Genomic DNA, 19,317 nt, shown 5'->3' on the forward strand with positions numbered 1-19,317 from the left:
TTAGGACAATGGCCTTGTTTATATCTTTTCTGTATTCTCAGCTTTCTGGGGCACATGGCAGGCGCCGAAAAATGTTTCAAGATCTATTCTGGGTCTTGGGGCTTTTCTTGCCACCCAGTTCCTTGAACTTCACTGAGAAGTAGCAATAATGCCATTTTATATTTGTATCAAAGTCTGTACCTTTTCAAAGTGCTTTTAGTCATTCATCTCTTCTGATCCTTAAACATTCTGTGAGAGAGCTGCAGGCTTATTTATTGCTACCCCAAAACCACTAACTGGACAAAGGCTTCAACTCCCACACGCAAACTTGAGTGCAAAGAATATGCTTCTTTTTCAAAGACAGTGATCTAGAGAGACGCATTTTCTGTTGTATTCTAAGGACTCTTAAACTCACCATGACCACCGAGTCGGGCTCATAGGGCACATTGTAGTTCTTGGCAATTTCAATCAGGTATCTCTCCACTAGGATTTTGGGTGGGGCCTCCACACTCAGTTTGTGCATTAGCTGTAAGTGAAAGATCCAGGGTTAACATGCATCTGTATAAACCAGCCTAAGCCTATCCTGTATCACTTTAAAACTTTGTTTCTCTCATTTTACAAGTCAATGGAGAGAAAAGAAGAGTTCCAACCAGTTATTCTTTTCTTCAGTCACAAAGCACAACATGCATGTATATCTCACGCTCTGGTTACTTATGCCCAAAGACTGACACTGTGGCATTCCACGTCTGAATTCACCCATCTTTTTCCCCACCTCACTTCTACCTCCACCACAAGTGGCACAAAGGACAGGGGACAGAATCAGGAATGACGCAGGATGACAAGAGTTTCACAATCAGAGGTGTCGGGCAGGGTTAAGGAGTTGACTGACTGCACTGCCAGCCAGCCATCTCTCTATGAAATGTGCAATCTTAAATGAATGCTACATTACAGTGATACCCACAAGAAACACTGCAGGCAGTAAAATGACCTGCTCCCACCCCACCCACTGGTCCATGTTTAACAAGTACATTCATTACCCTATCATTCACAGTTCCAATCTGGTTGGTCCGACATAACTTGCCATATTCCTTGCTATACTTGGCACAGAGTTGATCAGCAACCTACAGAGAAAAAGAACAGTAAATAAAAATGGAAACCACTCCCACAAGAGGCTTCAAGCTTCCTCCTATCAACAGCAAACACACTTCTACTCAGGATTTCCAAAAGACTGGACCTGCAAAGCCTTAAAAGGTACATATTAATTCATTTAGTTATTGTTTATTCATCCATCCACTGAACTGCACAGCAGAGACCAGAAATATCTACTGGAACAGGAGAATTAAATGAAAGTCTTCCCCAAGAGAATGATACCTTTGGCTTCCTTCTCCCCCGTGCTCTCAAAAATGTAGCTAGCTAGCTTATACCTTCCATGTAGAAGACAGGAAAATTTCTGAGGAAAATGACCAACCCACGGAAAGGAAACTAGTTCCTGAAAGCCTGGAGGCCCTTGAGAAATGGCTTAAGTTAGCTAACAATGAATTGGTGCCGAAGTATCATGCTCCCCGATTTCAAGCTATGCTAAAAAAGCACAGTCATCAAAACACTATGTACTGGCACACGCGTGTGCGCACACACACAAAGAAAACAAACAGATCAATGGAACAGAATGGAGAGTTCAAGAATGAACCCATAGTTACATGGACAATTCATTTACAACAAAGGAGGAAAGAACATGAAAAAGATAGCCTTTTCAATAAATGATACTGGGAAAACTGGACTACTCTCTCAACCCATACACAAATGAATTCAAGATGGATTAAAGACTTAAACATAAGATGTGAAACCATAAAATTTCTAGGAAAAAATACGGCAGTACACTCTTCTGACACTGGTCTTAGTAATATTCTTTTGGGTTATGTCTCAGGCACAAGAAACAAAAGCAACAATATACAAATGATACTATATCCTACTAAAAAGCTTTTGTACAGTGAAAGAAACTATCAACAAAATAAAAAGGCTACATCTACTGGTGGGAGAAGGTATTTACAAACAATGTATCTGATAAGGGGTCATTATCCAAAATACACAAAGAACTCATACAACTCAACACCAAAAAACAATCCAATTAGAAAAGTGGCAGATAGACATTTTTCCAAAGACACCTACAGATGGCCAACAGGCACATGAAAAGATGCTCAAAATCACTAATCAAGGAAATGCAAATCAAAACCACAATGAGATATCCCCTTACACCTGTCAGAAGGGCTATCATAAAAAAAAAAAACCCACCAAATAAGTGTTGGTGGTAATGTGGAGAAAAAGGAAAACTCATACATTGTTGGTGGGAATGTAAATTGGTGGGGCCACTATGGAGATCAGTATGGAGATTCCTCAAAAGAGTAAAAATAGAACTAATATCTGATCCAATAATTCCAATCCTGGGTACTTATCCAAAGTAAATGAAAACACTAATTAGAAAAGACATATCCACACCTATTCTCACTGCAGAATTATTTACAGCAGCCAAGATATGGAATCAAACCAAGTGACCATCAATAGATGAATAAAGATGTGGTATATATATGCAATGGAATACTACTCGCCCACTTAAATAAAAAATGAAATCTTGCAATTTGCAACAACATGGATGGACCTGTAGGGTATTATGCTAAGTGAAATAAGTCAGAGAAATACAATATCACGTGATCTTCCTTATATGTGGAATTCTAGAAAACAAATGAAGAAACAAAACAGAAACAGTTATAGATAAAGTGGTTACAAGAGGGGAGCAGGAAGAGGAAATAAGAGGGATTAAGAGATACAAAGTTCCATTTGCAAAACAAATGAGTCATGAGCAGGAAATGTACAGTTTGGAGAATATCAGATCAGATTACATCAGTCGCTCAGTCGTGTCCAGCTCTTTGCGACCCCATGAATCACAGCACGCCAGGCCTCCCTGTCCATCACCAACTCCCGGAATTCACTCAGACTCACGTCCATCGAGTCAGTGATGCCATCCAGCCATCTCATCCTCTGTTGTCCCCTCTTTCTCCTGCCCCCAATCCCTCCCAGCATCAGAGTCTTTTCCAATGAGTCAACTCTTCGCATGAGGTGGCCAAAGTACTGGAGTTTCAGCTTTAGCATCATTCCTTCCAAAGAAATCCCATGGCTGATCTCCTTCAGAATGGACTGGTTGGATCTCCTTGCAGTCCAAGGGACTCTCAAGAGTCTTCTCCAACACCACAGTTCAAAAGCATCAATTCTTCGGCGCTCAGCCTTCTTCACAGTCCAACTCTCACATCCATACATGACCACAAGAAAAACCATAGCCTTGACTAGATGAACCTTTGTTGGCAAAGTAATGTCTCTGCTTTTGAATATGCTATCTAGGTTGGTCATAGCTTTCCTTCCAAGGAGTAAGCATCTTTTAATTTCATGGCAGCAGTCACCATCTGTAGTGATTTTGGAGCCCAGAAAAATAAAGTCTGACACTGTTTCCCCATCTATTTTCCATGAAGTGGTGGGACCAGATGCCATGATCTTCGTTTTTTGAATGTTGAGCTTTAAGCAAACTTTTTCACTCTCCACTTTCACTTTCATCAAGAGGCTTTTGAGTTCCTCTTCACTTTCTGCCATAAGGGTGGTGTCATCTGCATATCTGAGGCTATTGGTATTTCTCCCGGCAATCTTGATTTCAGCTTGTGTTTCTTCCAGTCCAGCGTTTCTCATGATGTACTCTGCGTATAAGTTAAAGAAACAGGGTGACAATATACAGCCTTGACAAACTCCTTTTCCTATTTGGAACCAGTCTGTTGTTCCATGTCCAGTTCTAACTGGTGCTTCCTGAGCTGCATACAAATTTCTCAAGAGGCAGATCAGGTGGTCTGGTATTCCCATCTCCTTCAGAATTTTCCACAGTTTATTGTGATCCACACAGTCAAAGGCTTTGGCATAGTCAATAAAGCAGAAATAGATGTTTTTCTGGAACTCTCTTGCTTTTTCCACGATCCAGAGGATGTTGGCAATTTGATCTCTGGTTCCTCTGCCTTTTCTAAAACCAACTTGAACATCAGGAAGTTCACGGTTCATATATTGCTGAAGCCTGCCTTGGAGAATTTTGAGCATTACTTTACTAGCATGTGAGATGAGTGTAATTGTGCGGTAGTTTGAGTATTCTTTGGCATTGCCTTTCTTTGGGATTGGAATGAAAATTGACCTTTTCCAGTCCTGTGGCCACTGCTGAGTTTTCCAAATTTGCTGGCATATTGAGTGCAGCACTTTCACAGCATCATCTTTCAGGATTTGGAATAGCTCAAGTGGAATTCCATCACCTCCACTAGCTTTGTTCGTAGTGATGCTTTCTAAGGCCCACTTTACTTCACATTCCAGGATGTCTGGCTCTAGGTCAGTGATCACACCATCGTGATTATCTGAGGCGTGAAGATCTTTTTTGTACAGTTCTTCTGTGTATTCTTGCCATCTCTTCCTAATATCTTCAATAACTAATCTGTTTGTATGGTGACATATCATAAATGGAATTATCATGATCGTTCTGAAATATATAGAAAAATCACTAAATTGTGTAACAGGAACAACATAGTGCTGTAGGTCAATTACACTTAAAAAAGAAACACAAACATGCAACAAACTCATAAAAAAAGAGATCAGATTTGTGGTTAGAGATGAGAAGGGGAAATTGATGAAGGCAGTCAAAAGGTACTACAAACTTTCAGTTGTAAGTAAGAAGGCCAACAAATACATGAAAAGACGCTCAACATCACTAATTATTAGAGAAATGCAAATGAAAACTACAGTAAGGTATCACCTTACCATGGTCAGAATAGCCATCATGAAAAAAAAAATCCACAAACAATAAATGTTGGAGAAAAGGGAACCCTCTTCCACTGCTGGTGGCAGCGTAAATTAATACAACTACTTACGGAAAACAGTATGGAGGGTCCTTAAAGAACTAAAACAGAATTACCCTTTGACCCAGCAATCCCACTACTGAGCATAAACCCAGAGGAAACCATAATTCAAAAAGATACATGTACCCAATGTTCACAGCAGTATATTTACAATAGCCAGGACATGGAAGCAACCTAATTGTCCATGAATTTTGGAATGGATAGATAAAGAAGATGTGGTATACAGATAAAATGGAATACCACTCAGCCATAAAAGGAATGAAGTTGAGTCATTTGTAAAGATATGGATGGACTTAGAGTGTCATACAGATGAAGTAAGTCAGAAAGAGAAAAACAAATATCATATATTAAGCACATATGTAGAATCTAGAAAAATGGTATTGATGATCTTATTTGCAAAGCAGAACACACACAGAGGTAGAGAACAAATATATGGCCACCAAGGAGGAAAGGGCAGGGGATGGGAGTAACTGAGACACTGGGATTGATACTCTATACAAAACAGATAACTACTGAGAACATACTGTGCAGCACAGGGAGCTCTACTTAATGCACTGTGCTGACCTGAACAGGAAGGAACTCCAAAGGAGGGGGGCGGGGGCAGGATATATGTAGACATATGGCTGACTCATTTTGCTGTACAGTAGAAACAAACAACATTGTAAAGCAACTATACTCCAATAAAAATTAATTTTAAAATGATAAATAAGGACTAGAGATGCAGTGATAAATATAATTAGCACTGCTGTATGTTATACATGTAATTGTTGAGAGTAAACCATAAAGAGTTCACGTTACAAAACTTTTTTTCTATTTCTTTAATTTTGTATCTAGGCTTCAACAGTACATGAACTGAGAACTTTCAGATATATAAGCTGAATTTAGAAAAGGCAGAGGAACCAGAAATCAAACTTTCAACATCTGCTAGATCATAGAAAAAGCAAGAGAATTCCAGAAAAACATCTACTTCTGCTTCATTGACTATATCCAAGCTTTTGACTGTGTGGATCACAACAAACCAGAAAATTCATAAAGAGATGGGAATATCAGACCATCTTACCTGCCTCCTGAGAAACCCATATGCAGGTCAATAAGCCCCATTAGAACTAAACACGGAACAACGAACTGGTTCAAAATTGGGAAAGGAGTATGTCAAGGGTGTATACTGTCACCCTGCTTGTTTAACTGATATGCAGTGAAATAAGCATATCATGCATTATGCATATCATGCGAAATGCCCAGATGGATGAGATGGTTGATCCTTGGAAGAAAAGCTATGACAAACCTAGACAGCGTATTAAAAAGCAGAGACATCACTTTGCTGACAAAGGTCTGTACAGTCAAAGCTATGGTTTTTCCAGTAGTCATGTACAGATGTGACAGCTGGACCATAAAGAAGGCTGAGCACCAAAGAACTGATGCTTTTGAACTGTGGTCCTGGAGAAGACTCTTCAGTCCCTAGGACAGTAAGGAGATCAAACCAGTCAATTGTAAAGGAAATCAGTCCTGAGTATTCATTGGAAAGACTGATGCTGAAGCTTAAGCTCCAATACTTTGGCCACCTGATGCAAAGAACTGACTCACTGGAAAAGACCCCAATGCTGGGAATGACTGAAGGCAGAAGAAGCGGGTGACAGAGGATGAGATGGTTGGATGGCATCACCGACTCAACAGACGTGAGTTTCAGCAAACTCCAGGAGATAGTGAAGGACAGGGAAGCCTGGTGTGCTGCAGTCCACTGGGTCACAAAGAGTCAGACATGATTAGCGTCTAAACAACAATATGAGATGATGGATGTTTACCAAAATTATTGTGATAATCATTTTATGACATAAGTCAAATCATTATGCTGTATATCTTAAATGTATACAGTGCTGTATTGTCAATTATATCCCATTAAAACTGGAAGGAAAAAAAAAGAAGACAAAAAAATTGGCATCTTGCATTAAGACCCACCTAAGCACACAAGAAGTTCCAATCCATTTTCAGTACCTCAGTCTTTAATAAACAGCCAAACCTTTCAGAAAAGCCTCTACTATAAAAACAGTTTAAATCTAAGAAACAGAAGTAAACAAACATTAGAGAAACAAGAAAAGTTTATGAAAGACTATAATATTCCTAGAGTTAGAAGACAGTGAAGCCATGAAACAACAATAACAAAAAAAAATAGACTATTTAAAAAATAGATATTCAGAGACTTAAACAGACTCTTAAATATACAGAGGACAAGGAAATTTTATAAGATAGGTGGGAGATAAGACTGAGACAATATCCAAGTGAATCACTGGCAAAGATGTAGAAAATAGGAGAAAACGACTGAATTTGTACCTGAGCAGCCAGTACCATATGCAAGTTGTGGCAGGTAATTTTTCAGTTAATGTCTGTCTCTCCCGCCACTCGAGGCTACAAGAGTGAGGCTGGTGTCACAGTGCTCACCACTGCACTCTCAGTAGCCATGTAATGCACAACACTGACTCAATAAACATTTCTGGAACAAATGAATGAAACAAAACATCTGTTCCCTTAATATTACTGCAACTTTACTGACTTACAGTTGTTTAAAAACATACTTAAATGACATTACAATAAAAGTAATTTAAGAAAAAACATAGGTTATATGTAACTTTGCCTCTTAGAAAAACTATTGAAGTTTGGAAAACACTGTGCTACTCCATGAACAGTTCCATTCTATGAACCATTTCACAAAGCCTTTTTCAAAGGCAGCATGAGAAGGGTACAAAATAACCTGGCCAAGTAAGCAGAAGTGACATATATAAACCAACATAACAACAGGAAAAACTACTGCATCACTGAAACTGGTTGTACTCACAATTTTCAGCTCTGCCACTTCTGACTGGAGTCGAGGAGCAGCCCAAATCAATGTAGACACAGATTCAGCCAGACCAGAATCTAACTCCCTAATTAAGGTGGGGGGAGGGGGAAATCAGTAAAATTTAATATTCTTTTAAACAAACAAAACCCCATCTGTATCACATACTTGATAACCTCCTCTAAGGCGATCTCACAAATCTCACTGAAAGTGAAAAGTGAAAGTGAAGTTGCTCAGTTGTGTCCGACTCATTGCGACCCCATGGATCGTAGCCTACCAGGCTTCTCCATCCATGGGATTTTCCAGGCAAGAATACTGGAGTGGGTTGCCATTGCCTTCTCCAGATCTTCCCAACCCAGGGATTAAACCCGGGTCTCCTGCATTGTAGGCAGAATCTCTACCGTCTGAGCCACAAATCTCACTGGATCCTCACAATAACTCTAGGCTTATAGACATTTCTGTCATCCAATTTTGGGGGAAAATCTCAAACTAAGAAACCAGCCCATGGTCACAAAGTCAGCAAATGGTTGAGCCAAGGCTCAAATTCAGGCCTCTTGATTTCAGATTCCACATTTTCAACAGTTGTCTACACTGAGATCAGGCCTTCAAGTGAGCAGGAGGAAAAACATCATTGGGTACATGAAGTGGTAGTCCCTGAGTGCTAGCTCCCCACACACAGGAAGAGGCCAGTAACACTCCTTTCTCAAATTCCAGAGGTGATTTGATTTAATCTTCAAATCAAAATACCTTACTTCATTATAGTTCTACAAAATGAAAAAGATCTAGAGGTCTACTGAATAACACTGTGCCTACAGTTAAATAGTACTGTATTGAGTGCTTAAAAATGTTTAAGAACTGACTTCCCTGGTGGTCCCGTGGTTGACAATCTACCTGCCAATGCAGGGGATACAGGTTTGATCTCTGGTCCCAGAATATTTCACAAGCCACGGAGCAACCAAGCCCGTGTGCCACAACTACTAAGCACACGCGCTCTCGAGGCCATGCTCTGCAACAAGAGAAGCCCCCACAAAGAGAAACCGGAGCACTGCAACTAGAGGGCAGCCCCGCGTGCCACAACTAGACAAAGCCCGTGCATAGCAACAAAGACCCAAAGCTGCTAAAAATAAATTTTTTTATAAAAAAAATTTTTTAAACAGTTTAAGGCAGATCTTATGTTGTGTTTTTATCAAAAAAAAAAAGGGATACAAGGAAATTTTTGGAGATGACAACTGCTTTTTTAACTTATGATGACGTGTACAGGTATATATATATGCCTATGCCCAAACTCATCAAATTGTATACTTGCACACACTAAATACGTGAATTTTCTTCCGAAATCAACTACACCTCGATGAAGGAAAAAAAAGGACAAAATAGCTTACTTCATAGACTGGATGAGGCCAAATCGAGCCAGCAGCAGGTCACAGTACAGTTCCAGGATCTCCATGGCCTCCACAAGGTAGTCTTCTCGAATAATGTGCTCCACTCGGATTCGAGCTCTTTCATCTTTCCCAGCAGCCAGATAGTCAGCAATCTCTTTCCTTGCTTTCTGGGCCAATTCCGCTAAAGCACAAATCCCATTCCAGTCACACAGCAGTAGTACATGGGCCCTGGCCTGCAGGCAGATATCCACCCCAAAAGAGAAAAGTCGGTGTTTCTACTATATCCTAGCTCACCCTTCCTTAGCAAACTTAGTCTCATCTCATCTATTCTAGAATTTGCTACCTTGTCTAGGTGAGAATAGTGTTTGTGTAGTCATTTATCTATTCCATAGAAAGAGTATGTCCCTTTCCCTGTTACAAAGTGACTCAGTCTAACTAGTCACAAAAGACAGCAGAAATGTACCCAAAACTTAAGAGGATATGGGATCCCTAAGACTTCAGACTGCTAGCCTGAAGGAGCTAATAATAGGGTGCTAGGACTCAACGATGTATTCTAGAAAAAAAAAAAAGTAAGGCAAGCATGCACTACTCACTTTTTTTTTTCTCCAACAGTTTAAGACGGTTTATGACTAATCTCAAATTGACTCGTAAACGCTCAGCTTTAAATCCAGAGCCCAGCATGCTGTGTTGTTCCTCCTGGGAAAAGATAAGAAGCATGGTGATTACTTTCAAGTCAAAATTAGTTCAGGAATTAAGACCAGTAAGATAGTGAATTATTTCACATTATAAACCAGAGTAATTTTTAAATTCAGATAAATAACATGATGTGACTCACATTTTTTAAAGGCCATTTGGCTGTTGTGTGGAGAATTGATTGGGGGAGGATAATAATGGAAGTAAGAGGACCAAGGACAAGGCTATTAGAGCAGTCCAAACAAAAGATGAAAACAGCTTAGGATGGGATAGTCAGCAGTAATGGTAGAAGTGATTGCACTGAGATCTGTTTTGAACACAGAGATCAAAGAACTTGGTGATGGATGAAATGAGTATCTAATCTATGTACTGGCATAGGAGTAAGGTGATAAAAAAACAGAAGCAGGAAGGCCTCCTGCTGCTGCTGTCGCTTCAGTCGTGTCCGACTCTGTGCAACCCCAGAGACGGCAGCCCACCAGGCTCCCCCGTCCCTGGGATTCTCCAGGCAAGAACACTAGAGTGGGTTGCCATTTCCTTCTCCTATCAATGCATGAAAGTGAAAAGTGAAAGTGAACTCGCTCAGTCGTGTCTGACTCCTAGCGACCCCGTGGACTGCAGCCTACCAGGCTCCTCTGCCCATGGGATTTTCCAGGCAAGTACTGGAGTGGGGTGCCACTGCCTTCTCCAGGAAGGCCTCCTACTCTCCCATAAAACACAAAGGTAGTGATAAAAAGAGATTATCAAATTTATATCCAAATTCAAAAATATTACCACCTTAAGTCCTCAAATCCTCCTACTAAGTCTCAACCTTTAGAAAAAGCTACAGCCAAAGATCACAGAAATATCATTAATATCTACTCACGAAGAAATATACAAAGGGGTAAAAAGCTAAAAAACTTTATGTATTAATATAAAATTCAACAAGGATAAACAATAGGATCCTACTGTGCAGCACAAACAACTAAATTCAGTATCCTATGATAAACCATAATGGAAAAGAATTTTAAAAAAGAAAGTATCTATATGTACAAGAATCACATTGCTGTACAGCAGAAATTGACACTGTAAATCAACTATACTTCAGTTAAAATTAAGAACAAAAACCAAAATAAAATAAATTCGACAACAGAAGGCTATTATTTACCAAGACTTTTGCTGAATAGATGATTTACAGTCAACAAAACCACTCCTGTATCACCCATAAGACTTTAGGGTATAACACTGTGCACTGACCACTATGCATTCTCTATCAACACAGCACTATTTCTTCTATTAATTAGGGATACATGAACTTCAAAACGTAACATCCAAACAAAAAGTGAAGAGCGAAAGTGTTAGTCACTCGGTCCAGACCAACTCTGTGACCCTTTGGACTGTACCCCACCAGGCTATTCAGTCCATGGGATTCTCTAGACAAGAATACTGGAGTCGGTTGCCAAGCCCTACACTAGAGCATCTTCCTGACTTAGGAATCAAACCCGCATCTCCTGTGTCTGCTGCATTGGCAGGCAGGTTCTTTACCCACTGAGCCATCAGTCAATCCCAACATCCAAACAAATGTTAAGTCTAACACCGTAGGAGGGGTGCAATCACAATAAAATAAAATCCCATAGCCACCAGGTGGGTGACCCACAGACTGCAGAACAATAATACCAAAGAAGTTCTGAGCCCCACATCATGCTTCCCAGCCTGCAGAATCCCCAGGGAATCTGGCATTGAGGGCCAGTGCGATTTGATTATAGGACTTCCAAAGGACTGGGGGAAACAGAGATTCCAGTCTTAGAGGACACAAACAGAATTTTGCACACAGCAAGACCCAGAGGAGAGGGGCAGTGACCACACAGGAGACTGAACCAAAACTAACTGCTAGTGGAGGAGGGCCTCCTGTGGAGATGTGGGTCAGCAGGGGCTGACCACAGGGATAGGGGCACTGGGAGGTCCCCCTTGGTGTAAACCCTTTCATAGCTAAAGAGATAGGAATAATAGACCAGCTTACCTGCCTCCTGAGAAACCTGTATCCAGGTCAAGAAGTTACTGTTAGAATCAGACATGGAACAACGGACTGGTTCCAAACTGGGAAAGGAATACATCAAGGCGGTATATTGTCACTATGCTTATTTAACTCATATGCAGAGTACATCATGCGAAATGCCAGAAGAAACATCAATAACCTCAGAGATGCAGATGACACCACCCTTATGGCAGAAAGCGAAGAGGAATTAAAGAACCTCCTGATGAAGGTCAAAGAGGAGAGTGAAAAAGCCGACTTAAAACTTAACATTCAAAAAACAAAGATCATGGCATCCGGTCCCCTCACTTCATGGCAAAAAGATGTGGAAACAATGGAAACAGTGATAGACTATTTCTCTATTTTCTTGGGCTCCAAAATCACTGTAGACAGTGACTGAAGCCATGAAATTAAAAGACACTTGCTCCTGGGAAGAAAAGCTATGACCAATCTAGACAGCCTATTAAAAAGCACAGACATTACTCTGCCGACAAAGATCTGTCTAGTCAAAGCTAGAGTTGGACTATAAAGAAAACTGAGTGTCGAAGAATTGATGCTCTGGAACTGTAGTGTTGAAGAAGACTCTTCAGAGTCCTTTGGACAGCAAGAACTTCAAACCAGTCAATCCTAAAGGAAATCACTCCTGAATATTCATTGGAAGGACTGATGCTGAAACTGAAGTGCCAATACTTTGGTCACCTGATGCGAAGAGCCTCCTCTTTGGACGCTGATGCTGGGAAAGATTAAAGGCAGAAGGGGATGACAGAGGACGAGATGGTTGGATGGCATCACCGACTCAATGCACATGAGTCTGAACAAGCTCTGGGAGATGGTGAAGGACAGGGAAGCCTGGCGTGCTGCAGTCCACGAAGTCGCTAAGAGTTGGACAACAACAACTGAACAATGACAGAACCCATTGACCTGCAACTACAGGAGGGTAAACAACTACAAAGGAGGGAAGGAACCCTACCCATCAGCAGATAATTGGATTAAAGCTTTATTGAGCAAGACCTACTTTTCCCATAGCCAGTCCCTCCCTCTTAGCCTCATCAATCAGAGGGCAGATAGAAGCAAGAATAAGCACAGTATTCCCTCTCCTGCCTCCTCCCCCTTCTTCTTTCAACCTGGCTTCCTTTCCTGCCTTTGAAATCTTTGATGTTAGTACTTGGATCTGAAGTTCTATGTCTCTACAGGAGAGACTGTATTCTTGTATTTAAGGGCTTCCCTGGTGGCACAGAAGTTAAAGCGTCTGCCTGCAATATGGTAGACCTGGGTTCGATCCCTGGAGAAGGAAATGGCAACCCACTCCAGTATTCTTGCCTGGAGAATCCCATGGACGGAGGAGCTTGGTGGGCTACAGTCCACGGGTCACAAAGAGTCAGACACGACTGAGTGACTTCACTTTCACTTTCACAGTGGCTAAAACAAAAACTATATTACAGAATGTTAATCACGATGAAAAAGCAGAAAGGTATATCCCAGATGAAGGGACAAGATAAAATCCCAGAAAAACCACTAAATGAAGTGGAGATAGGCAACCTTCCAGAAAAAGAATTCAGAATAATGATAGTGAAGATGATCCAGGATCTTGGGAAAAGAACAAAGGCAAAGATTGAGAAGATGTAAGAAATATTTACCAAAGACGTACAAGAACTAAAGAACAAACAGATGAATAATACACTAGAAGGAATCAACAGCAGAATAACTGAGTCGGAAGAATGGATAAATGACCTGGAGGACAGAATGATGGAAATCACTGCCATAGAACAATACAGAAAAAAGAATGAAAAGAAATGAAGACAGCCTAAGAGGCCTCTGGGACAACGTTAAACACACCAGCATTTGCATTAAACAGGTCCCAGAAGGAGACGAGAGGGAGAAAGGACCTGAGAAAATATTAGAAGAGATAACAGCTGAAAACTTCCTGAACATGGGAAAGGAAATAGTCAAGTCCAGGAAACACAGAGAGTCCCAGGAAGGATAAACCTAACGAACACACCAAGACACACAGTATTCAAACTGACAAAAATTAAAGACAGAGATAAAATATTAAAAGCAACAAGGGAAAAATGACAAATAACATACAAGGGAATTCCCTTCAGGCTATCAAGTTGATTTCTCAACAAACTCTACAAACCAGAGGGAATTAGATGATATATTTAAAGTGATGAAAGGGAAAAACCTACAACCAAGAATACTCTACCCAGCAAGACTCTCCATATTTGACGGAGAATTCAAAAGCTTTCCAGACAGCAAAAGTTAAGAGAATCCAGCACCACTAGCTTTACAACATATGTTAAAGGAACTTCTCTAGGCAGGAAACACAAGAGAAGGAAAAGACCTACAGAAAATAAACCCAAAACAATTAAGAAATAAGACCATGTATATTGATAATCACTTTAAATGTAGATAATCACCTTAATGTAAATAGATTAAATGCACCAACCAAAAGACAGAGGCTGACTGGGTGAATGAAAACATGTGCATGTATGCACTTCACTTATCACACACATCACTCTGCCTGACCCCCCCCCAAAATTGTATGTAATTATTTTATATTGTTAAGACAAACAAAAGTTTGTCTAGTCAAGGCTATGGTTTTTCCTGTGGTCATGTATGGATGTGAGACTTGGACTGTGAAGAAGGCTGAGTGCCGAAGAATTGATGCTTTTGAACTGTGGTGTTGGAGAAGACTCCTGAGAGTCCCTTGGACTGCAAGGAGATCCAACCAGTCCATCCTGAAGGAGATCAGCCCTGGGATTTCTTTGGAAGGAATGATACTAAAGCTGAAACTCCAGTACTTTGGCCACCTCATGCGAAGAGTTGACTCATTGGAAAAGATTCTGATGCTGGGAGGGATTGGGGGCAGGAGGAAAAGGGGACGACAGAGGATGAGATGGCTGGATGGCATCACTGACTCGATGGATGTGAGTCTCAGTGAACTCCGGGAGTTGGTAATGGATAGGGAGGCCTGGCATGCTGCGATTCATGGGGTCGCAAAGAGTCGGACACGACTGAGCGACTGATCTGATCTGATTTTATATTGTTAAGTTAATCATGTTCCCATTATGGCTTGCAATTGTAATTATCTTTTATTTTTTGTCTGGCTATTGATTGTGAAAACTGATAAACATCTTTTACTATTGTGATTATGTAACTATTACTCACTTAATACTACTTTATCAAGATTGGTGAACAGAAAAATAATATATCACCAAAACTAGGATCTAACAGAAAAATCTGTAATTACTTTTTAAAATCCAGATACGTATCAAAATTATCTTGAAATTTTTGAAAAATACAAATGCTCAGGTATTGCTTTTTTCTTCAGAGCTCCAGATATGTTTCTAATGAGCAGTCATGTTTTAAAACAACTGGTATATGATTATCTTTTATCGAGGTTGTTGTCACTTTTTCTACTCCATATTCAGTGCTTCCATTTATTTAGTTTATGTTCTCCACTTTCTCCATCTTTTTTTTGATGTTCTTTCTCAAGCCTTTATCAAGTGAAGCTTGATAAGAAATGTTTACCGAAGACCTACAAGCACTAAAGAACAGAGATGAATAGAAAAGCTTTCGTATACATATACATATGTATAATATATATATTAGATAGAATACTTATGAATTTTTGCCTAACTAAAAATTACGATGTTCTGATTCTACCTGTTTGAGTTAGCAGGAATAGAATGCTAGATTTTTAATTTTAAAAGTTATGCTATGCAAAAAGCAACAAAGGTTTACTGTACAGCATAGGGAACTATAGTCAGTATCTTATAAAATCCTATTATGGAAAACAATTTCAAAAATAATATATGTGTATTTGTATAACCAAATCACCTTGCTGTGTACCTGAAACATTGTGTACCTGAAACAACTATACTTCAATAAAATATACATCTTTAAAGATGGGGGGAAAAAAGCTAGGTCTAACAAAGTAACCAAAGGACAAATCAAAAAAGATACCCAATGCAAGGACGAATATTAGGAATAATATGTCCGCTTGTATATAAACCAATACCCACTATCTTCCTTTTGTGAAATTGCCCTTCAGAATCCTTCATCCTTCACTTAATAATTAATTCAAGCTCTAGTTTACAATGGTAAATATCTGGGATCCATTATACTAAATTATGTTCAATCCATTTAACAAATATTACTGATTATGACAGACAATGGCTAGATGCTGGAGATTAAAACAAACAAACAAAAAAATCCTTGTGATCAGAGAACCTTACATTCTACCGGAAAAAACAGCTAAGAAAATCTGGCAACTACAATACTATTTGCTAAGAACTTTACCTCTAGAGGAGTTGTCAACTGAAAATGATTTTGCCCACAGTCATTTGGCAATGAATGAAGACTTTTGGGTTGTTATGATTGGAGAAGATGCTACTAGCATAAACAGTAGGCATCTAGAGATGCTAACATCCTACAATGAACAGGACCATGCCTCTGCCCCAGACAAAAAAAAAAATCTAGCCTAAAATGTCAAGTGTCACGATTAAGAAACCTACTCTACAGAAAAGACATGTAACCTACTCAGGGATGTTAGAGAATTCTTTCTAGGGAGAAGGAAAAACCTAAGCCAAGTCCTGAAGGACAAACAAAATTCATAAAGTAAAAACACGGTGTGACTGTCTCGGGCAGAGGGAGTGATGCATCTAAAATCCAGGTACCAGAGAGAACAAGAAGTTTTATGAGAAACACAAGTTCAGTACAGTTGAAGTATGACATTAATTAGAGTTTATGCCACCTGCCTCATAATCCTAAACTGAAAACATCAATTCAAAACTTAGAAGATGTCAGGTGCTGCCTAGATCCATATGGTATCCTTGTTCTGAAGGCATTCATAACCAGAGATAGATGGGAAGCAGAAAGACAGGCAGAAAAAAAACTAGGGCTGTCATTTACTCTACCAGGCACTTGCCCAAGATCAGCCAGCAACTAAGTGGTTAAGAGTTCAGAATAAAATCTAAGTGCATCTGAATTCAAAATCTAAATAAACAATCGTGATAGGGACAGAAGATAGTTACACAAGTAGTTGTAGAAGTCCCAGTAGGGGACTATAAATAGAGAAGGCAACCTAGGAACCTTTGGGAGGCCACTGTAAGTTAAAAAAAGCTATTGGAACAGTGTTCAATGAAGCAAGTTTGTTTAATTATAAAACCATAAACAAAACCACAAGATATGCCCCAGGCCATTGTTGTTGTTCAGTTACTCAGTCGTGTCTGACTGTTTGCGACCCCATGGACTGCAGCACGCCAGGCTTTCCTGTCCTTCACCATCTCCAGGAGCTTTCTCAAACTCATGTCCACTGAGTTCGTGACGCCATCCAACCACCTCTTCCTCTGTTATCCCCTTCTCCTCCTGCCTTCAACCTTTCCCAGTATCAGGGTCTCTTCTAATAAGCTGGCTCTTTGCATCAGGTGGCCAAAGTATTAGAGCTGCAGCATCAGTCCTTTCGATAAATATTCAGGGTTGACTGCCTTTAGGACAGACTGATTTGCTCGCCCTGCTGTCAAAGGGACTCTCAAGTCTTCTCCAACACCATAGTTCGAAAGTATCAATTCTTCAGTGAAGATGACATAAGAAGTAGACAGCTGATCCAAGATCTGGATCTGATTCGTACAGTTGTTCATTACGTTTTCTTCCTGGTTTTTGGACTCTTACACATGAATCAAATGTCTTTGTATCATGCGCATGATCTTATGAAAATTTTATAAATCAATCATACTGTTGGGTTGTGGTCAATTACCTGTATCCAGTTTACCTTGGTGGGTTTCTCCCCTCCAAGGCTCTGACTGGCTAGCTCTTAAAAACTTTATTTTAGAAGAAAGGAATTATAGCTCTGTCTGGGCTACTACTGATAATCATTAGATAAGACCAACTCATTTGGCCAAATAAACATATTTATTCTGACCCTGGCCATAAATATGAATTTTCCCTTAAGGTTACTCAAGCTCAATAAGAGCAACAGGCTAAATCCTAGTCAAAAAGAGAAAAAGTAAACTCTAGACTATTAAGAAAGATGCTTCCTCAGTTATGGGATGGGTTTATCTGGCTAACACCAGGCTATGGTCGTTTATCCTAAAGGCCACCCTTATGCTGAGAACAATTATATCATACCAAAGATAATCAACCTAATAGCACTAGAAAATTAGGCTGTATTATGAAAACTGCCAATGTACCATTTCTCGTAAAAGACAGTGATTGATATGGAACAGATTGGGTTAGAAGACCAGAAATACACTGGTTGGCACCTAACAGAACTAAATGGCTTTGTGGGTCCAATCTATGACCCTGGCTTCCACCAGACTGGCTAGGAAGGTATACTTTAGGATTCCCCTGGTTCAAGGCCACTTATGTACAAACTTAGATATGACCCCAGCAAATTTACCATCAATACGAACTTGATGGACCAAGAGATCTCTATTTCACTGGTATGATCACTTAGCAGCTATTTTTCCACCTTCCGTAGAGTGACTGGAAAATGTTATTTCTCACATTGAAGCCTTACCAAAATTCACTCAAAAGGCTTTAAATGATTAATGCAACCAGGCTATTAGCCCATGAAATTGAGGTCTCTGTGATAAGAAAAGCTGTCTTACAAAATCATATGGCCCTTACTATCCTTACAGCATCTCAAGGGGCACTTGTGCTATAATTCAAACTGAATGTTGTTTATATACCAGATGAATCCTCTAATGGGTGCTGTTTTAGGAAGATGATTTGGTTCTGAAAGCTCATGGCTTAAATCCCTATCTGAAACTTTAATCATGTTATTAACTGTTATTACTTGTAATGTGTTTATAAGATTGCAGTCTTCTGTACTATATGATGCATAATCAGGCCTTCATCCAAATTAATGATAACAGAACATCTTGAACAAATAGATCACATTTATAACACAGAATAATTGCAATAGTGTGATTCGAGGTATGGGAAGAGGCAACAAGGGAAATAACTCCTGGATCCTATATACAGAGACTCTTTTTTTATTTATAAATGGGCCTAAGTCCATTGATTAGGAAATTAACAGCTGGAGTGACATATCAACGAAGATGTTTTCCCTGACCTGGGATGAGCCTCCCAGGACCATGGGACAAAAAAAAAAAGTCATGAAATGTCTCCCAAATATGGTCAAATTTATCACCATGGGGTTCAATTCAGATGAGGTGCTTAGTCATGTCCGACTCTGCAACTCCATGGACTGCAGCATGCCAGGCCTCCCTGTCCATCACCAACTTCCGAAGTTTACTCAAACTCACGTCCATTGAGTCGGTGATGCCATCCAACCATCTCATCTTCTGTCATCCCCTTCTCCTCCCACCTTCAATCATTCCCAGCAACAGGATCTTTTCCAATGAGTCAGCTCTTCACATCAGGTAGCCAAAGTATTGGAGTTTCAGCTTCACTATCAGTCCTTCCAATGAATATTCAGGACTGATTTCCAAACCAGGATTGACTGGTTTGATCTCCTTGTGTCCAAGGGAC

General features: G+C 39.9%; 1 protein-coding gene across 4 annotated transcripts in view; it reads right to left on the minus strand.

Moving 5' to 3' along the window:
* IST1 (IST1 factor associated with ESCRT-III) overlaps positions 1 to 19,317 on the minus strand; it is a 40,043-nt gene that overhangs the window by 5,391 nt on the left and 15,335 nt on the right. For 3 of the 4 annotated variants that reach the window (XM_044932129.2, XM_006060385.4, XM_006060384.4), the window contains exons 2-6: positions 9,713 to 9,815; positions 9,120 to 9,300; positions 7,738 to 7,825; positions 1,017 to 1,100; positions 395 to 505 (exon numbers count right to left, since the gene is read on the minus strand). In XM_044932129.2, the coding sequence (XP_044788064.2) occupies positions 395 to 505; positions 1,017 to 1,100; positions 7,738 to 7,825; positions 9,120 to 9,300; positions 9,713 to 9,800 (552 nt within the window). In that variant the 5' untranslated portion in view covers positions 9,801 to 9,815. Of the gene's footprint in view, positions 1 to 394; positions 506 to 1,016; positions 1,101 to 7,737; positions 7,826 to 9,119; positions 9,353 to 9,712; positions 9,816 to 19,317 lie in introns of all 4 variants that reach the window. The other variant, XM_025268974.3, reaches the window with a different exon arrangement.

Source organism: Bubalus bubalis, chromosome 18, assembly GCF_019923935.1.
Source record: "Bubalus bubalis isolate 160015118507 breed Murrah chromosome 18, NDDB_SH_1, whole genome shotgun sequence".
NCBI classification, from domain to species: Eukaryota; Metazoa; Chordata; class Mammalia; order Artiodactyla; family Bovidae; genus Bubalus; species Bubalus bubalis.